Raw genomic sequence first — 19,737 nt, 5'->3', positions numbered from 1 at the left:
TGTATTAACCATCGAGTGCTATCATGATAGCTGCTAGTAGATGACATCTTGGCCTTTCTGTGCTGACCTTGTAGTCATTAGATTATTTTTTCTTTACAGAAATGATATTTCCACCCACTTCTATAGCATTTCCACTAGAGAAGGGTGCAACTTGGGTCGGCGTAGGGTGACCTTTCGCTAAAATATGAATCGCAATCAACCTTGACCCGGACCCATTTTATGGTAAAAGCTCAACCGGAATTCCCAAAAAAATTGAACCGAGTTGCACCCCTTCGAGTAGCAGAAGATAAAAACACCCTCATTTTAATCATGCACGCTCTCCTTGTAGTCTTATGACAATTGAACTTTATTCGTCTTTAGGCATGCAACCACTTCCAAGGGATGGCCCTGCTATGCAAAGGGTGCATTTACCATCATCATCACCCTCACCGTAAGAGGAGTGCCAAACTCAAGGGTGCCTTGCAAAAAACTAGCTACAGGAGCACCTCTATTGGAACATCTCAACAAAGTGCATTTATTATTCATTTAATTTTATATTTTTTTATGTGCCATTAATATAAATGTATTTTGGTCAGATGGAACAATGTGGGCACCTTGTAGCTGGTTTTAGCAAGGGCATAATAATAAAAAGAGGAATGCTAGGCGCCCTTGCAAAAAAAATGGGTAAACGGCACCCCCAATGATTAAAAACCATTTAGGATGGCAAAACCAATGGGGCGCCCTATTACTCTAATAATAATAATGCTAGGAATGCTAAATTGAAGTTTACTTTTGAAAAATCCCAGCGGTCAGGGTTACCCTTGAGGCGGGGTTTTTTCAAGGATGCCCTTCAGTTTAGCATTCCTAGATAGAGTCCATCCCTTGTGCAAAGTAGGCGATGTTCCCTATTATGGTTCATGCACGGGGTTTGCCTCTTGCATTGAAAATACGACCTCTCTCTCTCTCTCTCTCCTGCAACTTGGCTTTGATTAGCTCAACTTGTGATAAAAGAAATAGGCAAGTTGTGATGGGTTTTTTCCTGTTTGTTTGAATGCAATAAGTTGCAAGTTGTTCTGCATGTGGACATGGAAGCTTTAATGACCCCGTGCTTTCTTTTTCTTTTTCTTTTTTCTTTGTTTTGAATCCTTTAAAAGCCACTCATTTTTTCTAATGCGTCACCTCGTTGCCCCTTTGTTGAATTGACCACACAGCCGTTCACTGTTCAAAACCAATTCTTCTCATACTCTTCTTAATATGCTGTACGTGCGCGTGAAGTCCAGTAAATTTGTACACAGTGGAGTCCACAATTTATAGGTTGATCCAGACAGTTCACTTGTGGGGCCAAGGCGTAAATAGGATTATTCCCTAAATCATCTCTTCACGGATGATTCTAACCGTCCTATCTACGGAGGTTTCTAAGTGTGCAGTCGTCTACAGATCGGAGGGTTAGGATCTTCCTAAGGAAATGATTGTTGTAGTAAAGAGTATTTACATTGTGGCCCATCAATTAACGGTTTGGATCATCCTATGAAGTGAGCATCACTTTACCTTCTTAAAAATACTAGACTTCACTCGCACACATCTCCTCTACTTACTACCATTTTTTCAAACCAAAATGAATCTTGGATTTTTTTGTGAAAGTGATGTAGGGTTTATTTGAGAAGACAAAATAGTGAAAAAAAAATAAAAATGAAACTAGAACACGGATGGGGAACACGAAAGATGTATGTGGTTTGTCATGTTCTGTGATTACGACCATGAGTGAAGGCGATCAAAGAGCTTCCACTATGCAGAGGATTACAAACCTAAACCATACAATATGACGAGAAATTATATGATGCCCGACCGTCAAAATAAAGGGCGGAGAGAGACAAACCCTCTCTTCCTTGATTTTTAATCCAAGGGAAACCACCCTTCTTTACTTTTCCTTGGTTCACAAACCAAGGCAGCAGGTTATGTCTCCTTCAGCCCTTTATATTTTGACGGCCGGGCATCATATAATTTCTCCAATATGACATTATAGAACCCCAATCATAATCACAGTACGTACAAAAGTTTCAGTCAAACACGAAAGCGGGTTTTTATAGGGTGGCCGCCCGTGAAGTCCTGTGCGGCTGGTACCACCCTTGATATTTGATCCAAGAGCAGCCTACATTTGAAGAGGCTGCTGTTGGATTAAATATAAATGGAGGTACTTTTGTCTTACCACCCACACGGGGACGGACTTCCAAGGGTGGAGACCATAAAATTTCTCACACGGAAGCTATGCAATTTTTATTTTACAAAACGAGGGCTGCTAGCAGAATCTATTTTGGTAAAACACGTGTGCAAGAAGACAAGAAGAGGGCACAAATCGCCAGAAAACCAATTCAAAATCTATGTTAGATTTAGGATCAGTTTTAAAGTGTAGTTCAGCAATTGCAACATTATCTTTATTTCAAGGATGGAGACCCATTTTGAAAGTGTTCCTTACAAAAATAACTTTATTCTATGCTTTGGAGGTGTTTCTCCAAATCACCTTCCCGTATGTGGCTGAAGAAGTGTCACTTAGAATCTCAACAGGATGTGCAAAAAAATTGAGAAAATTTTCAGTTTGTGGCTATCTGAGTGACAATCCGCTTGGCTCTACCCATATTTGTTTTAAGGGATTTGCTAGCGTCGCGGATGGGCTGTTGCATGTGAGAGCAACCACCTCATGAATGAAGACAAAATCTGCTGAAAAGTGAGCTGTGTGGTTGCTCTCAAATGGAACAGCCCATCTGCGAACTGCGTTCTAGCAAATCCCTGTTTTAATGGTTGAAGTATTAATGATTAAATAACGCCAACTCAAACCACTTAAGCTTTTGGAGTAGTTGATTGTACTTTCACGTAATATTAGAGGAATTGCCTCGTGACACGTCCTGGGTTCAAAACCCATCTCCTTGATATTAAGACCATGTCTGGCTGCGAGGATTTTTTTTTTCCTTGACAAATTAGTAGTGCCTCCATGTGATGAGAGAGGGATAGGGTGAGTGGAGGAGAGAGATTTGAGAGGGCACGATCGAGATAAGGTTGTGAAGTGGGTAAAAATCAGAAAAAAGTCGATTGTATTTTGAGTAGAGTTTTTTGTTTTCTAATCTTTAGCCACTTCACCCTCATCTCCACTTGGAGACACTGATTTATCATGAAGAAAAAATCATAGCTCCCACACATGGCCTAAAAATGCATGTTTGCCTACCATGAATTTTTTTCCATGATAAATTAGCTTCTTCAAGTGGTGAGGAAGGCGGGGGCGGGGAGGGGCTGTTTTCCAGAATACGAGAGGGACTCAGTGGGGAGTGGTCAAGAAATGCCTGAAAAATCAGGAAACAAAGAACTCCACTCCAAATGTACTTAACTTTTTCCTGATTTTTTAGCCACTTCTCACTGTCAACTCATTCCTGCCCTCTCAAATCTCTCCTTCTCCCACCTTCCCTACCCCTCTCACACCATTGGAGACACTGATTTATCATGAATAAAAAATCATAGCTCCCACACATGGCCTAAAAATGCATGTATATAGCCAACTCAAAAGAGGGGCCACATGTGAAGGGGAGTGTTGAAGTATAGATGATTAAATAGCACCAAATGTAACAACTTATGGGTCTTTTTAGGAGCTTCGAGAGTCAGGTCAAGCGAGTGTTTTCTGTTCTTAATTATTGGAGAAAGATTAGAATTAAGTGGTGGTTCTTACACTCCTAGATAGAGTTCGGATGGTGAATCAAAGTTAGATTGGCCATGTCATTATAGTGGGAGACTCCCTCCATGTGGTTAGGTGGATTAGAGATGGGTATTGGTATCTTTGAAGTTTTTTTTTTTTTTTTGATCGGTAAGATGGGGTTAAGCAGATCCCTACTAGAATATTAAATAAAGAAAGATGATACAATAAAGCAACAAGACCACTCCCCAATCCTTAGAACAATGAAAAAGGAAGGGGACATAACAACCAAGGACATGATACCCTTGAAATCAAAACTTAAAACAACCAAATTCTAGAGCCAGACACCATATGTAAGCTCCTAATGATCCAAGGCTTCTTTCATCCTCTCGCTAAATTTCATTGCTCTCATGCTCTCCCTTAATCTCTGAAACTTTGGGGGATCACCATCATCATCAATCTCCTTTCCTTGGTCTACATTTGATTTTTCAGTTACTTCTTTCTCTGCTAATAACTCATTTTCAGAGGTTTCATCAAGTTCATATTCTTCAATTTCATCTTCCTGGTCAGTGAATTCATTGGGACTGATCTGATTATTTCTTTCTTCTTGGTTGGTAGGTTCACTGGGATCCTCTTGGTCAGTTTCAAGAATTGCAAAGGAGTTTCTTGTACTAATTGCAGGGGATTTTACCTGAACTGCTTCTTGGGACTTTATCAGGGAATTCTCAATGACATTTCGGAGATCAGTGCCTCTTTGGGAGATGGTTGAGGGAGGAGTTGGCTGGGGAGTCTTGGTTTGGGATGTTTTGGAAACAGCCCGCCATTCCTTCTTTGAGGTTTGTGTTATCTTTGGATGTTTGTAGATGCCATTGAGAAATTTTTTGACAAGATTGATTGTCATCACGATATTGATGACAATCAAATCACAAAAGCTTGCATTCTCTGGGTGATCCTTGATCTACCAAGGCCAATCCCTAGATTTCATTGATCTGGACATCCAAACTTCGTCAGATTGGAAGATCTCTCCGGTGATCGACAAATGATGTTCATCGGAAGCGTCTACAAAGGTCGGATCGCACGCTTCACCTAGCACCACCATCTGATCATCATGTTAGAGGTATGATTTGTTTTCGCGCTTAAGATTGAAGTTTAACTTAACAATAGATGGAACGGAAATATCTTTTAATTTAAGACTAGTGTCATTTTCGCTAAAAAAAGAAGCTACCATTGATGATATGGCCATGTTTACGGTGATGGGGTTTATCAATATTTTTGGCCATTACAAGTCCGGCTTATTGCCCTTCATCTGACTCACAGAATGATTCTAGGCTCTTGATCAAGAAGAAACAAAACCAGTTACAAAGGGGTGCTCCTATTGGCCCTAATAAGCAAAGTGCGTGTGTGGTTATAGCTGTCAACGTCGTTTCCATATTTTTTTCGTTCCCTAATAAATACACTTTCTTATTATGGACCAATGTGGGTGCCCTACAAACTGTTTTTTTGCAAGGGTGCCCTTCAGTCTATCATTCCTCTTATATTATTTACTTGAAAAGTAATAACTTTTCCACCGAAATATTTAGGGAAAATGATCAGAAAAATGTACTTTTTGTCAGAAATTGTCGGAAAATGGGGATGTTTTCTAAATTACAAAAGAAGGGAGGGATAAAACTTAGCCCATTTCCGGACGAGAATACCCCATTTCACTCTTGAAGTTTCCCCATCCAATCATCCCTTATGAATGTTTTCCAAAAATCACCTTTTTACCTTGTTGTCATGATTGCTTACTTTTTACCTTCTTCAACCTCTTCTCACAGTGGCATTAAAACCAATTTTAGTGTTCTTTCATTTGGTATCAAACCCATTTGCACTACTTTCTTCAATCTCTTCTCAAAGCCATAGTTTAAAAACCTTGTATTGCTCCTCTTCTCAAAGTCCCATGAAAAACCCATTTTAGTGTCTTCCAAACCCATTTGTACTTTTTGCCTTCTTCAGCATCTTCTCATTTGCATGCTTTATTCCACGTAGGAAGGGGTTTCGGTTCCATTTGGCATCAAATTTAGGGTATTCTCTCCCTCTTAACTTTGTTCTTTGAAAGGAGATGTTTGTAGTGCTAAATAGTGGTTCTTCTTACTGAAATAGTGGTTCGGAGTGCTAAATAGTAGTCCCCTAATGTTAAAATAGTGCTTGGGAGTGTTAAATAGTGGTTCTAATTAACTAAATAGTGCTTCTTAGTGTTAAAATAGTGGTTTTGAGTGCTAAAAAGTGATTCTTATTGTTCAAATAACAGTTTGGAGTATAAAACAATGGTTTTTTGTGTTAAATAGTGATGCTTTATTGTTAAAACAGTAGTTGGGAGTGTTAAATAGTGGTGGTTCTAATTAACTAAATAGTGGTTCTTTAGGGTTAAAACAGTGCTTGTGAGTATTAAATAATGGTTCTTAGTGGTTTTGAGTGCTAAGTAGTGGTTCTTAGTGTTTAAATAGTGGTTCTTAGTGTTTTTGAGTGCTTAGTAGTGGTTCTTAGTGATTATATAGTGGTTCTTAGTATTTTTGAGTACTAAGTAGTGGTTCTTGGTGTTTAAATAGAGGTTTGCGTGATAAATATTGGTTCTTTAGTGTTAAAACTATGGTTTCGAGTGTTAAATAATAGTTCTTAGTATTTAAATAGTGGTCTGGAGTGCTAAATAGTGGTTCTTAGTGTTAAGACAATGGTACTGAGGGTTAAAACAGTGGTTCTTAGTGTTAAAACAATACTTGGAATTGTTAAATAGTAGTTCTAAGTAACTAAATAGTGGTTAATAGTGTTGAAATAGAGGTTCAAAGTAACTAAATAGTAGATCAGAGTAACTAAATAGTGGTTCTTATTGTTAAAATAGTGGTTCGCTCATTCATATCTTATCCTTGCAGGGTTTGTAAATATGGTAGAGCGAAGGGCGTCCCTTATCGTAAATGTTGATTGATACTTGAAGGATGCAATATCCTTCGAGTACATTGGCGGAAAAAAGATTCCTCTAATAGTGAGTAGAAAAATTAAATTCTTGGAAAGAGGTCGACTTCAAGACGGAAAGAGGTCGACTTGTTCAGTGCAATTTACAACCTGATGATATAAGACGGAAAGAGGTCGACCTGTTCAGTGCAATTAGAACCTGATGAGATAAGACGGAAAAAGGTCGACCTGTCCAGTGCAATTAGAACCTGATGAGATAAGACTGAAAAAGGTCCACCTGAAGGTCGACCTGTTTAGTGCAATTACAACCTGATGAGATAAGACGGAAAGAGGTCGACTTCTTAAAAAAAATAAAATCACATCGATGTGTCCCACTTAATTTCACATGAATAAATGGACAAAGATGAAAGGGAGAAATATATGACACAAATAGATTCCACAAATAGGTGCCACACATTTACATTAACTAACTTTAGAGATCGTCTTTTATTTACATTGTTTATACATCTTCAAATCACCATCACCACCACCATCACCACACTGCCTACTCCCTATACTCTCCTTTCGTTTACAATCATAACATCTCTTCTACTTAGTATTTACTATCCCATATACTCCATCTAAAAAATCATCGAGTAATCTACCTCATAGCCGAGATATCTACCTGGTTGAAATCTATCTTAGCATCACGGGAGAGATATTTCATATCCTTTAAAACGAATAAACCACAATCATTGCTGCAAAACGTGAATGTCAATATCATGCCAGCTGACGCAATACGTATATGCTGAAATTAAGGTGTAATTATGACATTTCAAGTACAATGAAAGGTACAAGTAACATCACCCGCTTTTCTGTACGGGCCGTTTTTTTAGCTCTACAACTGGAAATGCATTTAAATCGATATTCCACTCAGCAAAATATCCCGTAAGGTAGTCAATCTAGGAATAAATAATTACCATGTAAGGGTTTTATATATGTTCAAATGAATTGAGTTTCATCGATAGAACTTACCAGGGGTTTCACCTCTCTATAATACGTCATGTCTTTCAACGAGTTGTAGATTGTCAATGCTTTCTCAACCATATCCAAATCAAGTAGAATTCAATGATTAATCACATGCAAAGGAAACAAAACTCTTTTTAGACCTATATATAGGAAACAACGTGGTGTGCTCAAATAACTGTACCTGAAATCAAGACATAGTTATTTAAAGAAGGAATAATTTATAAAGTATTTGAACAATACTAAATATGTATAAAATTTACCTGTAATATGATAGAGCATCCGAACATATGTCCTCGTCCGTAATCAGAATATGAATTCAATGACTTTATGATGTAGTCATACATAGGGTACGCCCAAGCAATACTTCTGACAATCTTCAAATCTATATAGGGGAAGAGGCAGGAAGTGGTTTTCTGATCACGTTGTGGAAACAACACAGTTCTAAAGAGGAGCAGGAAGACATCCTTCACCCTCGCCTAGACAGAATCTTCCTCATCTAAATTGTATTCGGTCTGACCTACTTGCAAAATCTCCTCAAAGGTTGCAGAGGGACTTGGGAACCTCCAACCTTGCACCGCATCCGTGGAATCCAATCTATTTCGATTCTTTCGCCTCTCATGGATAAAGCTATGATTAGTGCTACATCCCTCACTTGAAAGGGAACTACCTTCCCACCTATTAAGAATGAATTGCTTTTACGTTGCCATGAACGTACTAAAGTGGTCAAAATTGCCTTGTGCAATTTGACACCTTCTAAGTTAAGCAAATGACGAAATAAGCTTCTTTGTATCCATTTCTCATGGGCCTTCTTAAGATTCAAGGACTGGATCCAATTGTGAAACTTGGAAGGACAACATCTGGATATAACGTAACTTGGCCGCACAAAAATGAGTTATCATAAAAACAGAAAAACTTACCAAAGACTTAACATGAATGAAAACTAATGCTTTAGGGTCCAAGTTACTCACCATGATCACTAGGTGGTGAAAGATCATGGTCCGTATTAATAAGTTTCTACCTTTCTCTAGAAAAAATATGTATGTTAAAAGATGTGAAATCAAATTATCAGAATATTATTTCAATTTGAAAGTAACAAAGACACTAAATTTCAACTATCTCTTATTTTAGCTATTTAGATGTAATCAAACCCAATGAAACTAAATTACACCTATTTAGATGGAATCCAATCCAGTGAAAACAAATAAGAACCTATTTAGGTGGAATCTAATCCAACAAATACAAATTAGACTTATTTATATGGAATCCAATCCAATCAATCCAAATTATAACCTATTTAGATGGAATCCAAACCAATGAATCCAAATTAGACCTATTTAGATGGAATCCAACCCAATTAATCCAATCCAATGAATACAAGGTCTGAACCACTATTGAGACCCTCTAAACCATTAACATACCCTTTAAACCACCATTACTCCCTTGGAACCACCATTAAACCCTCTGAACCACTATTTACATTGTTTGAACCATTGTTGAGGCCCTTTAAACCACTATTGCACCCTTAGAACTACTGTTACATCCTCTCAACCACTATTTACAATGTTTGAACCAATGTTGAAGCCCTTTGAACTACTACTATACCCTAGGAACCACTGTTAGACATAATTACATTGTTTCAACTACCATTGAGAACCTATGAACCACTATTGGACCCTTGGAATCACTATTGAGGCCCTCTTAACAACTATTAGACACTTGGAACCACTATTACACCCTTGGAACCACTATTCAGGCCCTCTAAACCACTATTAGACACAAGGAACCAGTCTTGAGAGGTTTTGAACCTCTAAGTACAATGTCAGAACCATGGTTGAGGCCCTTTGAACTACTATTATATCAAAGGAATCACTGTTAGACTCTGGGAACCAACTCTTAGACCCTTGGAACCATTGTTGAGAGGTTAAGAACCTCTATTACACCCTTGAAACCACTGTTGAAACATCTATTACACCCTTGCAACCACTACTACACCCATGAAACCACTATTTAGGCATTTTGAACCACTATTAGACATCTATTACACCTTTGGAACCACTATTAGACCCATGGAACCACTATTAAGGCCTTCTGAACCACTATTAGACATTTGGAACAACTATTGAACCACTATTGAGGCTTTCTGAACAACTATTGACTTTTAGAACCACTATTAGAGGCTTTCTGGACCACTATTGAGTTTCAAAACCACTATCACACCTTTCGAACCACTATTGCAACCCTCTGAATAGTGGTTCAGAGGGTGTTTATAGAGGTTCCAAGTGTGTCAATAATGGTTCCGAGAGGCTCAATGGTGGTTCCGAACCAGAAATAGTGGTTCCGAGCCAGAGGAAATAAAAAATAACGACAAACAAAAATATGTTGGTTGAGAACCAGATAAAAGAGGTGAAGATAGAGATGGAGGGTCTCAAACTTCACCCTAAACCCGAAAGAACCCTAAACCCATATGGAAAAACAAATAAACTAGAGAAAATATAAAATGAGAAGGGACTAACCTAAACTTCGATCGCCCCAGGGGGTGGTTCTCATTGTCGTTGCCGTCGTTACCGATGGGAAACGGAGAAGAGGAAGCAAGCTACAGTGAAAATGAAGTTGGAGAAGATGAGGTAAAAAGATTAAAGATGAAAAAGTAAAAAAATACATTGAAATTTTTTATAAAGGGCTAAGTTTTCTCCCTCCTCCCTTCTTTGGTAATTTAGAAAACAGCTCCCTTTTCTGACAATTTCTGTCAGAAGGTACATTTTTCTGATCATTTTCCCAAAATTTTAAAGTAAACGTTATCGTTCACATGGTTTGAAATTTCGGTTTCGGCGTAAATTTCGGACCTAGCCGAAACCGAAATCTCGAAATTTCGGTCAAATTGAGTAAAGAGGCACGAAATGTCAATTTTTGGGACCGAAATTTTGGTAATTTGGGCTGAATTTGGTACGGGAATAAAAAATTAATATTTTTTTAAAAATTTAGCCGAAATTTCGACCGAAATTTTGTACGTTTCGAAAATTTCGGATTTCGGTGTTGGTGTTGATCGGATTTAGGTCGCAATTTCAAACCATGAACATTCATCAAGACCGGGTCAACTTCCTAGTTGGTCTCAAGGTGGCACATGTCAGTGTAACATCCTTCATGAGTATCGGATCCTTCTTGGAAAACAGTTGGTATATAACTCCCTGCTCTGTTTTTTCACCAGTTATAGCAAAAGAAAGTACTAGAAGTACTTCTCAGTTCTTCTATGATCCAGATAAGGTTTCATATGAATTACGCCTGTATCTTTTCTCAACGTTAAACTTAATTTCGTTGGGTCAAGTCAAAGTTTGAAAATTGCATTCCATTGGCACATGAATTGTCATTGCCTTTGAATATATCGCGTCAGTCAAGTTTGAAAAGCATATCCTTTATTTGGGTCTCTTTAATGTGATAAAGGAAAGAAAATTGCCTTTTCGTCTCCGTTCCGTTTGGGCACTAAACTGGAAAAGTTCAGGAAAATGGTGCTTTTTCTACTATGACCCGCAGATTTTTTTTCTTTGCTATTCGAGCTGCCAGAGTGGATTTCACATACTTTTCCTATCAGCCAACCTGACAGGCATGATCCTGCCTACTCTCTCTCTCTCTCTCCCAACCCCTGCCCGCCCTAGGCCACCTGTCGCCAGAGCCCTAGCCCTAGCCAGTCCCGCCCGTCCCGCCATCTGTTTTTTGTTTTTTTTGTAAGGGTGAGGTTTTATTAGAAAGAGCAGCCACGACCAAGAATATTGAGCATACAAGAGAAGGTAAAGAAATAAAACAAGGGTTTTGCTGACAGGAGCCCTTATTTAATGGTCATAGAGAACTTGAATTTACACATATTTTTAGACTTTTACACTTAGACTTTTACACATGTTTTGAGATTTTTTTCCTGAACATATATGTAAATTTAAGATCTCAATAGCAATTAAATGCTGCTTAACGGGCACTCACTAGCAAAACGTACCCATAAAACAAATACAAAACTCCTCACGGGGTGAGAAATTCAAATATCTTTATCGCCCCTCTAGCCACACCTTCTCAAGCAAGGCAATCCACCTCTCCATTCGTCGTGTTGAAAGCGAACCAAGTGACCCTCTACCTTGTCCAAGATCTAACTTTGAAAAAATCTCCAAGGGTGAGGAGATCGTCCTTTCATCCATCCAGTGATGTTGAGCGAGTCACCCTTTACTATAATATTGTCTCTCTGACCAACATCATTTTGATGCCCTGGTGAATTGCTCTCATTTCTTCGTCAATCGAGTTGTTGAAACCAATAGGACTTTAGAAGACCCGCTTTGTGATGTTGTTCTCAGCTCTTAGAACATCTCCTATTCCCAGGGCTCTGAAATCCCCAAGCTCAAGTCATGAAAATTTAACTTCAACCACCCAGGGTAAGAGGGGACCATCTAGGAGCAAGAATCTCCTCGCGGTCCCCTGCCATCTTTGATGTAGGACTACTTCTATTAGAATCCTAGTTGAAGTTGGAGTTTCGAATTTTTTTTTGTCATCTAGAATCTTAGTTGATGTTAAGGTTTTCTTATAACCCCAGGGAAATTGGGATAGTTTATTTTGAGTAGGAGCTATGATAAACTAGTACATGAATTTTAGTCTGAATAGGAGAGAAGGGGGTTGAAAGTAGATAAATATGAGACCTGTGCATGACATGGGTGGGGGCCACCATTTTGCAATTGATAGGCTAGGCCAGCCATCTCTACCCAAACTCACCTCATGCTATATGATGGGGTGGGGCCTGACATTTTATAATGATGCCTAGCATGGGCGGGGCCCACTATTATACACCTTATGTTTTGATTTGGTGGGCCACCATCTCCATCCAAACCCATGCATAGGTTGGGGCCACCATTTTACACCTCATTCTATTGATGGAACATGGCCACCCCATTACATTTCATGTTTTTATGGGATGTGGCCTACCATTTTCCACTCAAGTTTTGATGGGTGGGTCCACCATCGCTACCCAGAAGGACAAGATGGGGCCCCTTTACCCAAATGTTATTGATAAGGAGGGCCTGCCATTTTACACCCGTACATAGCTTGGGCTAGGAATAGTAGTTATTGGACAATCTTGGTCAATAACGTCATCTTTAAAAAAACATGCCAAGGAAAGCTAATCAATTAGCTAGGTATTGCATGAAAAAATATTCATGGAATATTAGTGGGGAAAGTTCTTAGGGATGGGCGGAGAGGGAGACTTGAAAGGGTGGGAGGGATGAGGGCATAAAAAGGCCTTCAAAACACCTTGAAATAAATTTTCTAGTTGCCAAACATGCCCATACTGAATTGGCAAGGGAAGTAAGGGGAATTTTCGTAATTCTAATTTCCTGTTCTACAAGCTACTTCACAGAGGACTCTGAAAAGAAAAGGAAAAATTACCAATGGGGGACACCAAAATACAAGAATTGTGAATGGGGGACACACTTTTGAAAACTTGTTAAAGAGGGTTGATAAACCCCTTTTGAGAGTTTGATAACCCCATTTAGATGGTTGATAACCCTCTTTTAGAGACTTGATAACCCCATTTTCGTCTCTCTTTAACAATTTTTCAAATGTGTGTCACCGGTTCACAATTCTCATATTTTGGTATCCCCAATTGGCAATTTTTCCAAAAGAAAAAGAAAACTCACATCAGAATACATCACCGTGTAAAACAAAAGCAGCCGCAAATATCTTAGAAGCTCCATTCTCATTAAAAACTACCACAACAAACTTCATCTGGGCCTATGTTAAAATACAGAAATGCCCTTTTCCGTACGCATTTGATAAAGATGTCGGCGTTTTTAATCAGGCCCACATTGGCCGGTCCCACAAAGGGAAAACGTTAGTTTTTTCTATACCTTCTCTACCACGATAATATGGAATAGGGATAAATCCCAAGTGATTTGAAACTCTAAAACACTAATTGTTTGATTTGTGGAAGGAGTGTGAACCGAAACTACAAATATGGGTTGCGTTTGATGGGAACAATACCCACACCTCATACGTTATGGCTAAAGTTCCGTCATAAAGAGGGTCCTAATATGAGAGGAAAATTGTTCTACATATTAGAAGAGAGACTGTTCTATATATTAGAAGATCTCTCTTATCTTGTCCGTGTGCATGCGATTCCATCGATCGAGCCTACTCTTCTCTTATTCGTGCGCAGCAGAGATCGTGTGCGTGGTTCACCAATGTTTAAGGGATTCATGATCTTCATTTCTAATCGCCATGGCCGAAGGTATGTTCCGCATTAATTTTGAATTAAATAAAGTCTAACAAAAGACCGCCTTACCGAGGATAAAACTGCAGCATGGGCAAAAAGCATAAGAGCTGGAGTTTTGATTGAGATATTTGTCCTAATTAGTATCTTAAGTGTCACTTTCTATTTTATTTTATTTTCTTTTTTAAAGTGAAAATCTTAATCTAGCATGTTAATTTAAAATAGAAAAATGCTAAAAAGATGTGGGCTGTTAGGCTCCTTCCTAAAGGCACTTATTGGGCCCACTTGTGCCTTGTGCAAGTGACCGGACCCGTCGATCCAAGTGACCACCATAAGTTTGACCTTGATAACACATTGATCAGATCAGATGTTCCTAGGCCATGTATAAGATATTTTATAAGATTGATGATGCCGAAATGTAATTTTGCTAGTAGATAGTACAAGATGGGTGCCTTTGAACATGGGGTCTTTTTTTTATAGAGGAGGAGTTCACAACATTTTAGGAGACTTCCCTTGAGAAGAGTCTTTTTCTTATTCTGCGATTTCTATTGAGGGTCATGGACTTTATAGAGAGTTGCCATGCTCATATAAGGGACTTTTCTTTTGAGGCACTTTCCTTTTGTGAGCACGTTGCTAAGTTGGAGAGACAGAAAATCCTTCTTAAGCTTAGGAGACGCGTTTGATTTCCTCTTTAAGGTCAATACCACGTATCGATCATCTAGGAGCGGATTTTACCCCCTAACAAAGATCAACGGTCTTTGTTTCACATACGTCTTGGACCCAATTGTTCATTGCCCCTCAATCACGGCTCCAATTGCACGCACATGACCCTATAAAAAGAGGCGTGCTATTACCAAATCGGATGCTAATAAAAAACATGAGAGTGGCATCGTGGAAATTTGTCTAAACTTTGAGGGGCCTTCCAGAAACCAAAAAGACAAAAAGAAAGCTTGGTCGCTAAGAAAAGTAGAAAACGACTGAATCAGGACGAAAGTGGGGTCCCCGGAGGCTTCTTTTGCCACAACTTTTCTGCTGCCACTTGTCAGATCCATGGCCCACGTATTGACACGGCATCCTTCTTTCTTATAGCCACGTCATCCAAAGGTAATTAGTTGAATGCAAAACTCTCTCTCTCTCTCTCTCTAGACAGTCCTCGACACCTCTCTACATTTTCTAATTTCGGACTTTTCTTGGTCTATAAGCCCAAACGATAGACCAAGAAAAAACACAAAGAAAGCTCTCTCTATTTCATTTCCTTCGTATTTAGAACGGGATCAGAAAAACAAAGCAAAAAAGAAGAATAAAAGGCGAGAGAGATTGGGTTTTATTTAGAAGAGCTTTTTTTGCCGCATGTCGAGGCCTGAAAGGTAAGGGATTCCTCTGTTTCTTTGTGGGTTGGTTTCCATGGAAACTTTTCTTTGCTTAGTTATGTTTCTTGGACATAAAGTTTATATTTGTTCTGAGTTTGTGACTTGTTTTCGTCGAGTATTTGAACGTTTTTATCTATAGTTTCTATGTTTTTATTAGTTTTTATGGATTTGATTGTTAACTGCTCTCATAATTTGTTAGTTTTTTTCGGGGAAATGATATGAGCACAACCATGTTTTGATGTTCTCATAAACCATCTTGTCTTTTTGTATTTCAAGAAAGGTTATTACATTTCCCAAAAGCTCTCACAAGCCAATTAAAGAAGAAAAGAGAGCTGGGTTTGTGAGAATATCAAAATATAGTTGTGCTGATAACATGTTCTTTTCTGTTTTTCACTGTTAAAATCTTTTGTATGTCTTTTACCTGAATGTCTATTATTTGGGTATCTGATTCCATTCTTCTGAATGCTTAGCGTCACGCTGAAGGTTTTTCTTTACTTTTCTTTCTTTCTTTTTTTAAGGTCAATCTAGGTGGAGATGAATTTTGGTTTTTACTGGTATACAAACCCGTGAATTTTTTTTTGTAAGGGAACCAAAATTACAGCCTGTACATAGCAGAAGAATATTATATTAAATTCTCTCAGTTCAAGTGCTTCGATATTTTCAGAACTTAGCGATTTTTTATTAATCAAGTGTGGCACACATATGTTAAACTCTCCTATCAATTTTAGGCATACATTTTTTTTTATGTTGCTCTAGTTCTCTTGTAAGAGAACTAACATTAGAAATAGTTAGAAGAGCAGAATTATAGAGTTGGGAGAACCTTCACCTTCACTAACATCTACATTAGTAGTGCTAGACAGTTAGATTAGTATTAATCAATTTGAATTGCAAAAATATCTACTCAGACTACACCAATCTCAAGTAGAGACCATGTGGAGAATTAGAAAGCTTGAAGAAGTCAGAAGTATTTCTTAAATCCATGCAACAACACAATATCTTTGACAGAATGAAATTAGATTCAATTCTTATGAACTGTGTTTGGTCTTTTTGTGCTAGATGTTATATACACAACCATCATAAATCCCTATAATGATCCTACACAATCTCAACCTTCGAGTATTATATTGATCAACCGACGGATGATCTCTAGATGATATCACTATGGACAGATCTATCAGGTGCAAACCTAAGCCTAGACGGACCCTCCACCCCTCTTTCCACTGCAAAATCCAGTCAAATTTAATTTTGATGGGAATCTAGCCTCACGAATATTCTAATTTTTTAAATAAAAAATTTAAAAATAAAAAATAATAAAATTATGAACACAGTACATACAGAAAAAATAACTAAATAATTTAGAAAAAAAAATACATGCTTCATTTCTAACAAAATATCATCATCCAACTATCAATGTAATACCGAGATAAATAATATAAAGTCGACAGTTAGATGCTAGAGGATTAACATGTTTATAGTACATTTCTTAATTTTCACATCTAAAATATAAATACACAGAGTCATAATCCATCAAATACAATAATCTGTCTTCTTCTTAATTCATCAAATACAATAATCTGTCAACATCTTCTTCATCATCATGGTGGATGTCTTCCTCATTCATCATCATACTCATTAACTAATTCACAGCCATTGGTTTCGTTTTGATGGAAATAAACCACTGTAAATAGCAAGTTTTAATTCTGTTGCACAGTTGGGGAGAAATCACGAAAAACAAAAATGTAGGGTTTAAAATTCCTAAAACCTCGAACCTCTCTATACTCTAAAAAAACGATAAAAGGCGTGTTCAGGTGAAGATGAGGAGTTTAGGTGGTAAAAACAATGTTTTCTTTTCCCCCTTTTTTGTCTCTGGTGTGTGCCATTGATCCATGCACCTTAACTGAAACACCTTTCTTACCTTTTTATGCCCTTCCCCAGGGTTACCCCATTATGACATATCCCCATTATGATATAACGCCATTTTCTTCACACCTTGAGGATGTTTTAACCATAGTTTCAAAACTCTCCCGCATCATCATCTACTCCCTTTGGTACCATGACCACATTCTTGTCCAAGTCCGCATTTCCCCCTACAAAGTCAATCAAAATTCCTTTGACTCATCACTTTATCAGTTATGACCGCATCAACTGAATACTCAGCTCGTCAACCGAGTAATCGATCGCGCCGGGCATGTCGACTAGGATTTGCTTTGGCCGTGTTTTTTTCCCATGCGCGTTTTGAAACAGCCTTTTTAACACCTCTATCCTCCAATTCAGAATCTTGAGAGTGCTTTTACACTTCAGTACTGAACTTTTTGTTCATCAATTTTCAGGGAGAGAAAAAAACAAAGGCGCAATGGAAATGAGTCCGTAGCAGAAACTATTGCAAAGTGGAAAGCGCAAAACTCCCAACTTGATGGTTCTGATGATGGCGCAAAGCGAATCCTAAAGGCACCTGCCAAGGGTTCTAGGAAGGGTTGCATGAGGGGAAAGGGTGGTCCCGATAACTCCCACTGCAATTACCGAGGTGTACGACAGCGCACTTGGGGCAAGTGGGTTGCTGAGATTCGGGAACCTAACCGAGGTAGTCGCCTGTGGCTTGGAACATTCCCTACTGCAATGGAAGCTGCCCTTGCTTATGATGAAGCTGCAAGAGCAATGTATGGCTCTTACGCTCGCCTCAACCTCCCCGAGTATGATGCTTCCAAGGAGTCATCTCTTTCAACATTGGCCTCATCTGAGTGCACTACAACCTCACACAATTCCAAAACTTCTTGCGTCGAGGAATTGAAAGTTGAAGTTCCAACGGTTAAACACGAAGATTTTAAACGTTCCGATGTTAAAGAATTGAAAGCCCGTAATTCAAGGGTTAAACGTGAAGATGACTTTGGAATCGGGATTAAATGTGAAAATGACTTAGAAATTGATGGAAGGTCATCGGTCGAGGCTCCACAATTTCCATTGAAGAGAGAAGCAAATGAGGAATATGTTGATCTTATGCAGGGTTTGGAGTCCCTGGATGCAATTGATATGCAAGAACTGATGGACATGTTGGATGCCGATCAGCCGAGCGAGTCTGAATTAAGGCTCGACCATAACGGTGACTTGGGTTGTACGGGAGTCAGTCAGTGACAAATCAGTTCTCTCATTCCAGTTGAAAAATCCGATGCGAAGTTGCTGGGTAGCTTGCTGTCATATGGACCAGGCGCCTTCAAGTCTGGATTATGGTTATGAATTGTATTATGGGTTGCCTGGTGAGAAAGGATTTGGATAGAAATTTATTGGTTTTTGGTGTTTTGAGGTCTTGATGTTAGGATTGTAGATGGGGGAGGATCTTGGTAAGAAGACAGGGATTAGGCCTTAGTGGTTGGTTGTTAGGTCCTAATTAGTTTTGATCCTCTCCAATCTATTGGAACGGGAAGAAAGTCATATATCTTGGATTTGTCTCCGGTCGTATTCTTTCATTTTTTTTTATTTTTGCTATTGGAGCTGAAGAGTGAACAGCTTCTTTATAGATTTTGGATACAGATGGCTAGTGAGTCCCTTCTCTTCCTCCACTATTTGATCATATAAAGAGACTAATTTAAAGTCTCTTAATTCTTTGATTTAATATATACATTTTGGCCAATATACTGCTGATTCGGGCAACATGAACGCTACTGTAGACTAACATGAACTGGAAGTTCAAGTTTGAGTTCTCTTTATTCTTTCCCAAAGTACCAATTTCTAGTGTAAAGAAAGAGAAATCTCAAAGCTCAGAGAAACTCTAATGGCTGGTAAGCATTCATTTTGACACCATAATTGATGCGGGAAATGTTATCAGCCCAACCATATTTTGATATGTGCACAAACCCAGCTGTCATTTCTATTTAATTGGCCTGTGAGAGCTTTTTCGGAAATATAATAACCTTTTAACAGCTCTTTAAATAAATACTAATAGAGAAGACGGTTTGGATCTTCTTATGGTGTGGCACGTACAGTACTTTTTGGCAAGTGGGATTGGGAATTAGGGATCTGCTAGGGACTAGTGATCAATTAAATGAATTTGAGAGCAACCACCTTTGTCCCAGGTTAATAAAATGAATAAGACAAAATCTTAGCCTATGTGGGTTGTGTGGCTACTCTCACATGCAACAGCCAAGCCGCAAGTGATTGTCCCCGAAGGATGCGGGGCGGGGAAGGGGAGGGGATGTGGATTAGATATTCCCCGTGAGAGGGGAGAGGGATTCCCCACCATCCCCGCAGTGGGGAGGGGGAAAATTCCCCGCAGAGGGGAAGGAGTAGGGGACCCCAACATCCGGCCCCGACCCGCCTCGTTTGCCAGCCCTACACACACGAGTATGCATACGCCCCCATTTTAATGTGATCTGACGTGAAAAAAACTTTAAAAGTTCCCACTGTTCACATCAAATCATGTTATAAGAGGGGCACATGCGTACCGTAGTGGGGTGAAAATATCGTCTCCCTAGTGAAAATATCATAATATGGTTGTGCTGATATCATTTCCCTTTAACACTAAAAATAAG

General features: G+C 38.8%; 1 protein-coding gene across 1 annotated transcript; it reads left to right on the top strand.

The window, feature by feature from the left end:
- The first annotated feature begins 15,004 nt into the window (after positions 1-15,004).
- On the top strand, positions 15,005-18,808 carry LOC143850710 (dehydration-responsive element-binding protein 2B-like). Its single transcript, XM_077359934.1, has 2 exons — positions 15,005-15,211; positions 17,545-18,808. The coding sequence occupies exons 1-2, from the start codon at positions 15,195-15,197 to the stop codon at positions 18,341-18,343; spliced, it is 816 nt and encodes a 271-aa protein (XP_077216049.1). The 5' UTR covers positions 15,005-15,194; the 3' UTR covers positions 18,344-18,808.
- Positions 18,809-19,737: the final 929 nt, after the last annotated feature.

The sequence above is a fragment of the Tasmannia lanceolata genome, unplaced genomic scaffold (genome assembly GCF_043159265.1).
Source record: "Tasmannia lanceolata isolate RefF3 unplaced genomic scaffold, GAP_Taslan_0.1 ptg000018l, whole genome shotgun sequence".
Classification (NCBI taxonomy): domain Eukaryota; kingdom Viridiplantae; phylum Streptophyta; class Magnoliopsida; order Canellales; family Winteraceae; genus Tasmannia; species Tasmannia lanceolata.
The sequence above is the reverse complement of the archived record's forward strand: the minus strand, read 5'-3'. Positions and strand labels throughout refer to the sequence as shown.